The 13,322-nt window shown below is 53.9% G+C and overlaps 7 protein-coding genes across 7 annotated transcripts; 4 read left to right on the top strand and 3 right to left on the bottom strand.

Moving 5' to 3' along the window:
* Window positions 1-306: 306 nt before the first annotated feature.
* AB675_3884 (uncharacterized protein) lies at window positions 307-1,481 on the top strand (the record flags this gene model as incomplete). Its single annotated transcript, XM_018143975.1, has 2 exons — window positions 307-665; window positions 722-1,481. 2 exons carry the CDS (start codon window positions 307-309, stop codon window positions 1,479-1,481), a joined length of 1,119 nt encoding a protein of 372 aa, XP_017994369.1.
* Window positions 1,482-1,871: 390 nt separating this feature from the next.
* Window positions 1,872-3,929, bottom strand: AB675_3883 (Vacuolar basic amino acid transporter 5; the record flags this gene model as incomplete). The annotated part of the gene is made up of 5 exons (XM_018143974.1): window positions 1,872-2,328; window positions 2,383-2,611; window positions 2,666-2,820; window positions 2,876-3,732; window positions 3,783-3,929. 5 exons carry the CDS (start codon window positions 3,927-3,929, stop codon window positions 1,872-1,874), a joined length of 1,845 nt encoding a protein of 614 aa, XP_017994364.1.
* A 1,849-nt stretch (window positions 3,930-5,778) lies between these two features.
* On the bottom strand, window positions 5,779-6,243 carry AB675_3882 (uncharacterized protein; the record flags this gene model as incomplete). The annotated part of the gene is made up of 1 exon (XM_018143973.1): window positions 5,779-6,243. The coding sequence occupies one exon, from the start codon at window positions 6,241-6,243 to the stop codon at window positions 5,779-5,781; it is 465 nt and encodes a 154-aa protein (XP_017994361.1).
* Window positions 6,244-6,335: 92 nt separating this feature from the next.
* On the bottom strand, window positions 6,336-7,025 carry AB675_3881 (uncharacterized protein; the record flags this gene model as incomplete). The annotated part of the gene is made up of 3 exons (XM_018143972.1): window positions 6,336-6,349; window positions 6,373-6,867; window positions 6,917-7,025. 3 exons carry the CDS (start codon window positions 7,023-7,025, stop codon window positions 6,336-6,338), a joined length of 618 nt encoding a protein of 205 aa, XP_017994389.1.
* A 1,033-nt stretch (window positions 7,026-8,058) lies between these two features.
* AB675_3880 (uncharacterized protein) lies at window positions 8,059-8,887 on the top strand (the record flags this gene model as incomplete). Its single annotated transcript, XM_018143971.1, has 2 exons — window positions 8,059-8,172; window positions 8,228-8,887. 2 exons carry the CDS (start codon window positions 8,059-8,061, stop codon window positions 8,885-8,887), a joined length of 774 nt encoding a protein of 257 aa, XP_017994384.1.
* Window positions 8,888-9,832: 945 nt separating this feature from the next.
* On the top strand, window positions 9,833-12,166 carry AB675_3879 (Phosphate-repressible phosphate permease pho-4; the record flags this gene model as incomplete). Its single annotated transcript, XM_018143969.1, has 8 exons — window positions 9,833-10,053; window positions 10,100-10,394; window positions 10,440-10,573; window positions 10,631-11,238; window positions 11,284-11,366; window positions 11,418-11,654; window positions 11,712-11,813; window positions 11,972-12,166. 8 exons carry the CDS (start codon window positions 9,833-9,835, stop codon window positions 12,164-12,166), a joined length of 1,875 nt encoding a protein of 624 aa, XP_017994378.1.
* A 776-nt stretch (window positions 12,167-12,942) lies between these two features.
* On the top strand, window positions 12,943-13,251 carry AB675_3878 (uncharacterized protein; the record flags this gene model as incomplete). The annotated part of the gene is made up of 1 exon (XM_018143968.1): window positions 12,943-13,251. The coding sequence occupies one exon, from the start codon at window positions 12,943-12,945 to the stop codon at window positions 13,249-13,251; it is 309 nt and encodes a 102-aa protein (XP_017994363.1).
* Between the last annotated feature and the right edge of the window lie 71 nt (window positions 13,252-13,322).

Genomic DNA, 13,322 nt, shown 5'->3' with positions numbered 1-13,322 from the left:
GGAGGCCTCTGCCTCGGTATGTGTCGTGGCTGCCGTCTTCCCTCCTGTGTCTGGCTATTCATGCCTTACATCCTCTGAGTCCGACTCAGTTCATGAGTTTGTCCCAGTCAATGCAGGGGCCATCTCTAGGTAAGTCTCGCAAGCGCTTGTCGGTCAAGATCGCATGGTGCGCAGGCGTGGCACATATTCCTCGACTTACCTAGGTAAATCGCGGGGCAGATTGACTTGAGATGATTCTATAAAGCAGCTGGCCAACGTCTCACTTGAAGAGCCTGACGCCCGTAACAAGGCTCGTCTCACCAGATCATGGCGAATGGTGCTGCGCATCACAGTCTAGGCGTCCCGGAAGGCATGACCTGCGTGACGGTCAAGCTAATAGACATTTGCAGTATCTCAAAGGTTGGAACCAAATCCCTATTCACCCCGCCCGTGCCTGGCTTTGACTCTATCGGATCTGTACCATCATGGATCGTACTGCTCGAGCACACTTCCGGCCGCAAGGTGCTGTACGATCTCGGCATACGGAAAGATTGGGAGAATCTTCATCCGGTAGTTGCGCAGCGTCTGAAGGGTAGCACACATGAAATCATTGTGGATAAGGACATCGACGAGTATCTGAACGATATGGGCATCGGTAAAGAAGACATCGATGCTGTTGTTTGGAGGTATGTTTCGGAATCCTTCGCTCGAGTTCTCTGTCGGTGCTGACTATACTCGTAAGCCACACCCATTGGGATCATATGGGAAACATGGGCGTTTTCGACACCAAGACAGATCTTGTGGTTGGTCCTGGCTTCAAAAACCACTTCATGGGGACTGAGCATCCTTCACCTCTGGGTGCTCTCATACCAACCGATGTTGAGGGGCGGCGCGTCCACGAGATCAGCTTCGAGGCGGGCTCCAAGAACGTCGTGCAGATCGGTCAATTTTCAGCGTACGATTACTTCCACGACGGCTCCTTTTACCTGATCGACAGTCCTGGTCATTGTGTCGGCCATCTCTGCGCCCTTGCGCGAACCTCTACCTCCCCTAACACTTTCGTCTTCCTTGGCGGTGATGTTGCTCATCATTGCGGTGAATTGCGACCTTCCCGCCATGTGCCACTGCCCGAGTCTCTTTCGCCCAGTCCACTTCCAGGAGCTGCTTCGTCAACGACGTCTGCTTTCACCCCAAGACAGTGGTTCAGCAAACTCCAAGCCTCGCGCAATCGAGACACTGATATGGCCTTGTATCAGCCCGCGTTCGGCCACAATATGGATCAAGTCCTGGAAAGCATCGCAAAGACACAAGAATACGACAGAGACCGCCACATTCTGGTACTGCTGGCACACGACGCCGCCTTCAGAGACCCAAGCGTGCCAAAGCTTCCGGAAGCTCTCAACGACTGGCACAGCCGTGGTCTTGGGGAGAAGTTTCGATGGACCTGGATTGGCGATGTTTGGAGAGAGAGCCAGGACAGTGCTTGGTCATGCTGCTCATGAATAGGCCGACATATGATCGAATATGAGAGTTTCAGACGAAGAGTAATCTGAGCCGTGCACTTGACCCATATACACTCGAGTTGAACCGTATGCTCTTCGAAGAGCCCTCTTCAGACTGACTTTCGCGTTGCCAGACGCCACGCAGCAAGGCATGGAGACGAACTTTCGCCCTTCGGGAAAGGGATGCGTATGCGAGGTGGTCATGTCAGGCGCGGTGGACGAAGAGTAAGCGTCGTACAGCGAAAAGGCAGATGCCCTGGCCAGACCCGCTGTCACAATTCCTTGAGTACTATATGGTAACAGCATCCTCCCTGCATCAGTTGCCAACGAGAGACTGTTCGGAAGGTTCTTGCAGCACACCGGACTTACAACCTTTCCTCTTCATGACTGTCACGCCGCGTTATAACCCGACAGCTTCTTATCAACAGCAGTCTTCTCGTTCTCCAAAACAACGGCCTTTTCCATATTCTTCTTCGCCGGATCTGTGTTCCTCACCAATGATGCACTAATGACCGCCAACAACGCAAAACCCAACGCCGTGTAGTAGACTACTCGGAAGGCTTCGGTGTAGGACAGCTTCACTGCCCACTGGCTAGCGCTGATGACTTGTGCCGAGATTCCAGGCACTTTCTTGTACGCAGCAGCTGTGTTGAGTTTCGCCGCGGTGAGCAGGGCTTGATAGTTGGCACGGTCCGACAAGTCGAATGCGCCAGTCGCAGCTACGGTCGTTTGCAATTGTCTAGACAACTGATCGGCAAATTGGTTGTCGACGATGCTCGAGTATATCGCGGTGGCCACAGCGCCGCCGAGAAGACGGAATGTAGACATTGCTCCGATTGCCACGCCCCTGATTCTGGATGTCAGTATGATGAAAATTTAGGCTTGCGATGTCCGCACTCACATGTCTTTCTGGTGGTCGATGTTGAGGGACACCATCCCGAAAAGTAGGTAGAGGGCTTGATTGATGAAAAGTGACATGCCGAAAACTAACGCGATAGCTTTGCCCTTCTGGGTGGCCTCCACGGAGGAGAGGCACCCGATGAAGATGGTTTGCACGCAGATGAAGAACAAGATTTGCCATTTCTCGTGCCCGAGTCGCGCGCAGATGACCCAGACAGAAATTAGGGACACTGTATGAACGTGTTAGCGTGAGCCAGACCTGTCAGAAACCGCGTGGCACCTACACCAGGTACCCCAGAGAGTCAGATTGGCGTACACGCCACGCATGATAGGCTGATCGGCTGATGCGAACAAGAGTGACGACTGTCGCGGCCACAGAACCTGCATACTGTAGTATAGCATGCCAAGGCAGAAGCTCACGATCACCAAGACGTTGTATCTGTTGCATAGATGTGAGCAACGCACACCAGAACGTAGACATTGAGTAGACATACCCGCGCCACTGTCGAAACAATTGCGGCGGAAGCAAAGGATACTTCATCGGGACGTTGAATACCCAAACGAACAGCGCTACCAGACACAAGAAGCCGATAACAATGGGTGCAATGGTTGCTGCGCTGGCCCAGGGATGACTCCGACCACCAAAATTGAGGCCGACCAGGAATAGCGTCGTACCAGCGGTAAACAGTAGCAAACCGACATAGTCCAGCTCCTTGAGAAGTGTCCACTTAGAGGCCTGGTCTTCACTGTGCTTGGTGCTGAACTTAGGTGGATGGTAGAACAAATACATGCAGACGATGCCAAAACCGTGCCATGCAGTCATAAGCCAGTATGCACCTCGCCATCCAATCGCTGTCTTGGCGATGAAGACGTACGTGATGATAGGCGTGCAGATACATGGCAGAGCGAAGGTGCCGTAGAGCCTGATGTGAGGTCTTAGCAGCTGCTGACTGAAGGTATCTTTGCGTGCAAGGGGGAACTTACCAAGAGCGGACAGTCGATACTTGTTAGGAATGAACTCCATGATACAAGCGAATCCCATTTCCTGGAAGCCAGAGCCCACCCCGAAGAGCACACCACTCACAATCATCTGGGTGATGCTTTGACCTGTGGCGCCGACGATGGTGCCGACGAAGGAAATGACGGCGCCGCAGAGCATGAAGTATCTCCGTCCGAAGATGTCGGATAGACGTCCACCAACAGAGACCAGGATGGCGGCCCCAAGCGACCAGGTTATGTTGATCCAAGGGTAGGAGGTTGACGTGGGTCCGAGATCTGCTCGGATGTAGCTGATAGCCACCGAAGGAATGAGTAGTGTCATTTCGTATGCGCTGAGCTGTGTGCAAATTGCCTGGAAGATTGTCAGTGCACAGCGCCTCTCCTCGCTGTCAGAGGTCATACTAGAAACGCCCACACTGTCTCTTTGGTGATCCCGGGAAAGACTTCTGTTGGCAGCTTGGCCGTTCTTTCATCGAGGTCTTCCGCATTTGGTGGGTCAACATTCTCAACCCGGGCGGTCTCGGTCCCTTTCTCCAGGTTCGAATCCATGGTGAACGGATTTGTTGACTGCTCTAGACAGAAGTGCGGGCTCGCATGAAAATATAGGGGCATTTACTGCCATCTGACAACAGATATCCCAAGCGGGTTTATAAGATCTGCGCTCGATTTGGCGCACGCATGCGACTGACATTATCGCTGGCATGTTGGATAGATACCGATTGGCTGATACAGTGCCGAAGACCTCAGTTCAGTGAACCCTTGAGGTCAATCGGGACGTTCGCTTGGGGACCTTGGGTATTCGTTTGATCCTGCCGAGGACTGGTAGTACTTCCGATTGGTCCGGGGCAATGTTGGAGAGCATGGGGGTGTGGGGAAGTTTCGGGGAAGCTGGTCGCCACGTGCAATGCTTGCTTCAGCACCAGTTCGGCAGCCGTGTGCACCAATAGTTCGTACGACTCTGCCGCGCACGAAGTAAGTCAACTGTGGCAAGGCAGGCTATGACAACAAGTACCGAGCAATCTCATCACGTAAAAATGTTGATTCGTTTCTGGGTCAGGGAGGGCTCTGAAGGTCTGCTAACACATCGCTGGCCAAGTGGGTGAATTTGAATGAGCCTCACTTCAGTATCGGGTCGTCGAAAGGATTCGTCGCGGATTTACTGGCCAGGGAGGGTGCCGTCGGTGGCTGCAAACCTAAGACAACCGGTCGTTGACAACGCCCACGACTTCTTGTCACAGCTTGCCAGGACGAAATACGCCACTGGCGCTCGTGGGTTCTAGGCCGTAAGTGCAGTCTGACATGAGAATTGACATGCAAGTCTGTTAATAGCGATACCGCCAACGATGCTGCTTTTGCCCTACCGCTGCTACGCTGTCCGAGGCTGCCCTACAGAGATGCTTTGGGAGAGATCATCTCCGTAGCGTGCCTCGTCATGTGGTTCCCGAAACTGATGTCCCCTCTCTTCAATGGGAACATATCGTATGAGAGAGAACATTGGGGTTTTGCATGATCGACCATGAGTCGACTGCATAGCTCGGGGTCCTGAGACAAAGCAATGCGTGCCGGTAGAGACAGATTTCGATGGCACTACTGATGGCATGATGTTCAGTCTGGACGACTCTGTTCGTACGGCGGCTCTGTTGGGTGGTGACTGAAGCAGTGTAGACTCTTTGCAAGGATGTTGCTGTGGCTCTCATGGGAGACAGACAGCTTGTTGCGTGGTACGCAGCTTAGCTTAGCTTGCTGCGGGCACTGCACAAGTAGAGCTGGCCGTATGTCATGAGGAACCTGTCGTGATTAAGGTGTCATGAGGAAGGTGTGTGGAGTGGCGTTCACGGCTCAGCAGTGCAGGCGAGAATTGCGGTGTATACCAAGTAGCACCTTCCTCCGGACAAGAATGACGTAACGCAACTTCCGGTGCCAAGGTTTTTCTCGTGGCAGCTCTTTACTATAACAAGCCGTCCACATCTTCAAGTTCTTGTTTATACAAAAGTCCACGAGATATTGTCCAGCATTGGATCAACCAGAACCTATGGCTGCTGCTTGTCATGAGTTCCAGGCCAGGGCGGACTCCATGAGTTGGATTGGTTCGCAGATCCAGCTGGAGGTTTGAGCTGAGCCTTGCCCGAATGTCACGTCGTAGCAACGGTTCCTCGTGAGTTCTTGCTAGACTCGGAGCGGACACTACGAAATTGCGGACACGTCTGCAGAATTCACCAAAGCATTGCAGGAGGATCATGTGGTCTGATCAGGTGTCAATTCAAATTCTGGCGCTATTACGACCAGTCGCCGAATACTATACACATTCACACACTCCACGCTTCCAAGATGGCCACTGGATACTGGTGAGTACTAAGCAATACGTTAGCGGCCCACTTAAACGTCGGCGTAGCTTCCTTTACGCGCGCATGCCTCTTCGCATCGCTCTTGCAGCGCCGCCGCCAACCAAACTGTTCCATGCATCGGCAGTGGTCTGGTCTCGCGTGCCCAAGGCCAGGATCTGCGCTTGGGCATCCTCGCAAAGCGCAATTGCTGCATCGCTGGCGCCGCAGATGTTGCCGAGCTCATCGCAGATGCGGTTGGTGATGATGTTTGGGTTCAGTGCTTCCTGCTGGTTTGCAGCGATGACCGCGTCATTCGATTGGAAAGTGAACTCAGTAGCGGGACGGTTGCCGCGGCCGCCTTCAAAAGACATGGTGGGATCGCAGGTGCCAAAGTCGGATGCAGCGCCTCCTGCTGCTGCTCCGCCAGCGTTCGCGTTGTCGTTGCCGTTACCGTTCCCATTCCCATTGGCATTAGCGTTCCCGTTTCCGTTTCCGTTGCCATTTGCGTTCGCGTTGCCCATGCCATTGGCATTACCCATGGCATCAGCATTACCTGTGGCATTCGCATTCCCAGTGGCGTTGGCAGCCACGTCCGCAGCGGCAGCATCGTCAGCAGCAGTAGCTTCGATTGTCAGCGAGAATTTTCTGCAAAGTTGTGCAACACATACCTTCATCGTCACAGTTGTTGTCCGCTGCAACGTTGTCGTTCGTCGCGTTAGCAGCGGCATCACCGACCGCAGCACCGCCAGCCGCAGCGCCACCGGTTGCACCACCTGCAGCGTCGGCTCCGTTGAATGATGTGAATCCGGCCTCGACCAGTAGATCAGCAATACTCTTGCCGACTGCATTTATTGGTGCTGCTTTTGTCTGCGCCGACAGAGCATTGGCGATCTCGGCACCATCTAAGGCGGGATCGACCAGAGGGGTGATGCCCCTCAGCTCCTGCGTGGCAGGAAGCGTCGCATCAGCACAGATGTTGGGAAAGTCGGCGTTGAAGTTATTGAAGTTCTGCTCCGCGGCAACCAAACCAATGGCAGCCGCGACAGCATCTGCGCCTCCACCGAGCTCGGAGACAATCTTATCGGCTTGAGCAAGTTTGTCACACGGGTCAGCAGCTCCGAGCAATGTGCTGATCGTCTCTCCTGCAATTGTGGCAGCAGCACCTACGCTTTCGTCAGAGTTGATGTGCACTCACAGGCAAGAACAGCATACCTGGAGCTCCGCCTTGCACGTCCGCGATGGCCTGAATGGGTATCTGCTCCTGATTGAAACGTGCTGCGGCGGCGGTGAAAAGCACCGAGAGAAGGATGTATCGGTCCATAGCTAGGTAGTGTAACGTGAAATTAACGATAGTATAACGCGAGACTGAGGGTCGTATAATGAGAGGCTAGCTCGCAGAAGTTGAAAGACCGACCAGCGGAAAGAATGTAACACGAATGGATGGAAAGAAGAGCAACTCGTTCCATGGTGTCTGTCCTTCAATTGTATATATGCTACCGACAAACTGGCCGTTGAGAACCGGTTTCCTTGAAAGTGTACGGAATGGCTGAAACCCGATGGGCACTTCGCAAGCGAGCTCTGGAAGCGTGAAGGCGAGAATGTAGTGAGTTCGTAGCCCAAACGGGAAGACCCCAGTTCGACCCATCGATGGCCCATGTGGGCGCCACTATTTCGCTCAACGTCAGTATGGAAACGCTCGCGGAGATTGTGTCCGGTGGCAGGTTGTGCGGTGTTGAGGCTCTTAATGTCAGAACATGTTTCAGCTTGGCAGGCGAAATCCTTGGCAGCACGATACGGTGAAACGGTCAAGAGCGCCATCATCAGCAGCCGAACATCTGGTGCAGCTCCAGCCGCTTCGACATCCGTATGGACTCTGCCATTACGTAACTGGGACCGACTGCGCGAGCTTCAGCGGCGACATTTTGGTTGCTGCCACATCATGGCATGCCAGGGCGCGCTTTGGCACGTTCGGCTCTGGAGTGTCTTCTGTTCTGCTCTGTGGCAAACCCTGAGTGGACACCATCTAGGCACAACTGCATTGGAGTTGTGATGAGCCAGAACTGCCAGGACTCTGAGGAGGGCTCTGCGAAGGGATCCGAATGCGATCCATCGAGAACTTGAACAGTGGAACAAAAGTGAACGCCGGAGCGTTGCCCGCCAAGCTTAGAGCTCTGATCTGGGGAATCTCCGGTAGTCGGGTCCTTCCGAGTACCGCGAAACAGGAGCAGAACCATCGTCCAATAGGAAAACATCAGCGGAATCATGAATCTGCTGGGCGTCTTGGCCCAAGAACCTTCTTTGCTTGAGCTGATCAACCTCCGCTCCTGCCACGCGCAGCGAGATGAAGTTTCATGATGTCGTCCGAAGCACCCTTCCAGACCCTGGCTGGCAAGGTTGCAATCGTGACCGGCGGCTCCCGTGGCATAGGAGCTGGCATTGCTGAAGAGCTCGCGAAACGCGGTGCGAAGGTTCGATGATCACCTAGGGAGATACTTACTGTCACATATTAAGCCCAACTAACAGGTAACAATCACATACACATCCTCGTCATCGGCTCATGGCGTAGACGCTTTGATCTCACGACTTCCACTTGGAAGCGCAGTCAAGGTACAGGCAGACCTCCGCAAACCAGCGTCTCCCCACACCATCTTAGACGCGACTATCGAGGCATTCGGACCCAAAATCGACATCCTCGTCAACAATGCCGGCATCAACAAGCCCACTTCGCTCGAAACACTCACCGCCGACGACTTCTCTGACATGTTCGACACAAATGTCCGCGCGGTCGTCCTCATGACCCAGGCCGCCCTACCTCACTTCCATTCTTCGAATGCCCGCATCATCAACATAGGCTCCACCGCCGCTCGCGTTGGTGTCCCAGGCATCTCGCTATATACGTCCTCGAAACTCGCCGTCGAAGCTCTGACACGGTCGTGGGCCAGCGAGCTAGGTGATCGGGGTATCACAGTGAATACGGTGGCACCAGGCTCTACGCAATCGGATCTGTTGTCGGCATCAGCTGAGGCCGATGATGTCAAGGCAGAGGCCGCCAAAACTCCTGTGGAGAGAAGGGTCGGTACGCCGAACGACGTTGCGCAGGTTGTTGCGTGGTTGGCAAGTGAGGAGAGCAAGTGGGTCAGCGGTCAATGCATCTGCGCAAGTGGAGGCTACCGAATGTATTGATCAACTATCAACTGCCTACGCATTGCGACCGGCCACGGAGGCCTTCACACATGTTGAAGCTCTGTGCGGTCAGTTATCTTGGACGCTGCGGTCACCCATCCTTCTGTGGTTCCAAAGTTACCGGAAGCTCTCCGAGACAACGACTCTGTATATCTAGCCCGACAAGAAGCAGAGTTTGCACGTAATGGACATGCTGCCACAGCTGATGATCAATGTGTCTGGGCTCCGAGATGAGGAATTCTGTCCGCATCAGGGAGGGGGAGCCGATATCCGAATTGCTCCTCGCTCTGGGAAAGTACAATCGCGATCAGGTTGAACCGAATTCGCAACTCATGCTTCGATATTTGGCATCAGGCACAACACCGTTGGGGCAAGAATGACACGATATATCAACGAATACTGTCATCGCCAGCGACCTCGTGCTTTGAGTACCCCTGGTCGCTTATGGCCGCCAAGATCAAGGTACCGGCGTTTCCGAACTCTTGCCAAGCTTCTAAAAGGCCTCGCTCACACTGGGCGAAACAGTACGATTGGTTCGCATGAGCCTGGCTCGAGTGGCAGTCTGACCGATCCACGCTTTTGCCTCTATCTCGAAGCTCTCTGACTGGGCCTTGACCTATGCTTAGCGGAAATGCTTGCTCCACGTGTCAGCAATGCCAAGACGTTCCACTCAGCTTATGGCTCTCCTCCATACAGAGTAACTGAGAATGCGGTTGACCATCGAGACCATTTAAGTGTCCCTTACGGCGCCGAACGAGCACGTGTTGGCGTCTGTGGCCATGGTTCGTCGACTTGAAGGCTCGCCATCGAAGAAATTTCATTCTAGAATGCGGCTGCTCACCATGTTACACGCAATATATAGCATGATGATAATGGGCCAGGAAATGCAATGCAGGCAGACTTTCAACCTCGACAACCGTATACTGGGACAAGACAGCCGCCAAGATGGTTCTCGAAGACTACACGTACGTCTTTGCCTTTGGCACGATGTTTGCGCTGCTCGAGGCGTATAACAATGGTGCCAATGATGTTGCCAACGCGTGGGCGACGTCTGTGTCGTCACGATCCGTCACCTATCGGCAGGCTATGGTGCTCTGCGTGATCTTCGAGTTGACTGGGGCCTTGGCAGTGGGAGCACGAACTGCATCTACTATCAAGAACGGCATGTGAGTTGGACCGCGCTCGATTATTGGCCTTTACTGACACGAACAGCATTCCCATCTCGGCCTTCAATGGTAACGCTGGCGTCCAGCTACTCGCGTTTGCCTGTGCTTCCGCAGGTGCCGCCATCTGGGTTATGTGGTGCACCCGACACTCCGCGCACGTATCTTCGACTTACTCACTCGTCTCCTCAATTGCTGGAGTGGGCGTTGCTGCCGTCGGTGCCAGCAAAGTACAATGGGGCTGGAATGACGGTCAAGGTCTAGGCGCTATCTTTGCTGGACTTGGAATGGCACCTGCCATCTCAGCCGCCTTTGGTGCTATCATCTTCATGCTCATCAAAATTGTAAGGCGCTCAACGTTTGTCCTGATTGGTTTCTGACAACTGCAGGTTGTGCACATGAGGACCGATCCGGTCAAATGGGCCGTCTTCACCAGCCCATTCTGGTTTCTGATAGCGGCCGTGATCTGTACGCTCAATGTCGTCTATAAGGGCTCTCCCAAGCTGGGCCTGAACAACAAGCCGTAAGTACAGCAAGACAGCCTACCACAACAGGAACAGACTGACGGGGTGAACTTCAGTGCCTGGTACATTGTCGCTGTCACTCTAGGAACCGGATTCGGGGTCGCGTTTCTTTCGGCTCTATTCTTTGTTCCCTTTGCTTACTGCAAAGTCATTAAGCGAGACTACACGCTTCACGTCTGGGACATCTGGCAGGGTCCGAACCTGTTCTTCCGTGAACCACCGGCAGATGCAAGCGAGGCGCGTGTTCCGAACTATGCCGTCATCAAACACGGCGGTGAGGACGACGATGAGACAGGAGACCTGGTGGCGCCGACAAAGCCCGCGGAGAAACAAGTTGACGGCGATGCCATCACAAAGGATAGCTCTGATAGCGACAACGAGATCAAGCCAGCAGAGGCAGAGGCGCCACCGACTGCGGCCAAGTCGCTTGCCGAGATGGAAGATGCTGTCGCCGCAGGCAACCCTCAGGCTCAGTACCGAATCCTACTTGCTCGCGCCACCGCCAAACACCACGAGAGACTTCGAAAGAGTCGCGGACCTCTGGGCTGGGCGATGCGCGTTCTGCACCGGAACCCGATGGGAGCTGGATCGATCTACGAATTGCACAACCTCAAAGCGCTCTGTAACCGTCTCCCGGCCTACGTGGTTGTCGCTCTCCTCTATGGTCAGTCTTCTCCATGGTTCACAGTCATCCTCTAATGCTGTACAGGCGCGCATTACGATATTCATCGTGCTCAAGTCGGCGTTCTGGGTACGCCAGAAGGCCACCGGATGAACAAAGTCTACGCCCACGTCAGTAACTTCTTCGGAGTGCTTCGAAAGCATGCCACTAACAACGTCCAGGCTGTCAAGTATCCCAACGAAGTCGAGTATCTCTATTCGTTTATCCAGATCATCACGGCCTGCACAGCCTCATTTGCCCACGGCGCAAACGACGTCGGCAATGCTGTAGGCGTGTGGGCCGGCATGTATGCTGCATGGAACAGTGGAACTACCGTCAAATCGAAGGAGGATGTACCTCTGTGGCAGATCGCTGTCATTGCACTCACGATCTGTGTTGGTTTCATTACCTATGGCTATGTAAGTTGCAGTCTCGAGATCGGTCATTCAGCCGCAGATGCTAACGAGAGTGATTAGAATATCATGAAGGTCATGGGGTCGAAGCTCACATACCATTCGCCGAGCCGTGGGTCTTCGATGGAGATGGGTGCAGCCATCACAATCATGATCTTCAGTCAGGTTCGTTAGCCTTTTCAGACAATCTTCAACGCGGTCGAACAGAGCGGCCGAAGCCGTGGCTTCCTGCTACGACCGGTCGTCTTAGCCACGCCGGGGAGCCCCTCACGCCTCATATCTTGTCCTTCACGTTCAAGACCCAAGGCTGACTGCTGCCTTAGTACAAACTACCCGTGTCAACATCGATGTGTATCACCGGAGCCACCGTCGGCGTTGGGCTCTGCAACGGGACATGGAGAGCAGTGAATTGGCAGCGGGTCGGTTTGTTGTTCTTCTCCTGGATCATGACGATCCCCATTGCGGGCCTGATTGGCGGAGGGATCATGGGTCTGGCTCTCAACACGCCCCACTTCTAGGCGCTGGGTCACGGAGCTTTTCACCTGGTCTGCCGCTGTCGACTTTGCTTCCTGATTGGGCATCTTGTAAACCTGGCAGCTCATTCCGCAGGAAGACACGTAGGGTTGGCGTAGACCTTGAACCTTAGGGGGGTCGATAGTAATAGCAAGACTTCGAGTACGAGGTGTAATTCATCGATGAGTATGTAACGAGGGATCGACTGCCAGCCGACGCCGGATGACATGGGCTCTACGCGTGGTGAAGGCTCCTATCCTTGTATACAACTCTATGTATATATTCCCGTCGGAATCTCCAAATTCGAGCCGGTCTTACTGACGCCGGATGACATGGTCAGCAGAGCCGTGAGCAACGATTGTCTACTTGTGCAAGCTCCATCTGTGCCACTTGCATTGTTTCGATCAGTAGTCGCTGTTGATGATCACCTCGCCATTCTCATGCGTAGATCTGTTAGGGTAGCGTGCTGTAGGGCCTTTGAACAATTAAAGTGAGAGCATCGCAGCTGCAAAAACACCACCCCGCAACGCGTGAGCGCGTCTCCAGCGCATTCAAGTTTCCCCTCAGAGCCCTCATCAATTTCTCCTCTGGGCCAGAGACATGATCAACACCAACATCGCCGACAGTTTCCCATCCATAACATCTAGACGAAACACTGTCCGGTCAGAAGCCGCCTCGCAAACACGAGTCTGCAGCGCACGGTCTCCTTCAACGACACCCCAACGCACCGATTACCGCACATCATCTGTCGCAGCAAGTCCGCCAAACACCCAAACCTCCAATGACAACTCCACCGCAATCCCCAACGCACCCCGCAGCGACATACTCTGCGCCATTTCTGGCACGCCGCAGCCACCTCCTCACGCAAATCTCCTCTTCGCTCGAAGACACGCTGACACAAATAAACTCGCTGAACCGCAGCTTGGAGGGCATCATTGAAATCGGGAACGAGTTCGCTGCGGTGGAGGGACTATGGTCTAGTTTCGAGACATTCATGGGAGATCAAGGGCAAAGTCAGCCAGAGGGAATGGACGGGAAGGACGATGAGAAGGAAGTTGGACAGAGTCATGGGGATGGCAAAGGGAAGTAAGGAGGCTGATGACGGATCATGAGTATGGGACTGGACATGGCTGGTTCGATGAAGAAATTCTAGTGCATCTC

Source organism: Cyphellophora attinorum, assembly GCF_001299255.1.
Source record: "Cyphellophora attinorum strain CBS 131958 chromosome Unknown Contig61, whole genome shotgun sequence".
Classification (NCBI taxonomy): domain Eukaryota; kingdom Fungi; phylum Ascomycota; class Eurotiomycetes; order Chaetothyriales; family Cyphellophoraceae; genus Cyphellophora; species Cyphellophora attinorum.
Note: the sequence above shows the minus strand (reverse complement) of the source record. Positions and strands in the feature narration are given on the sequence as shown.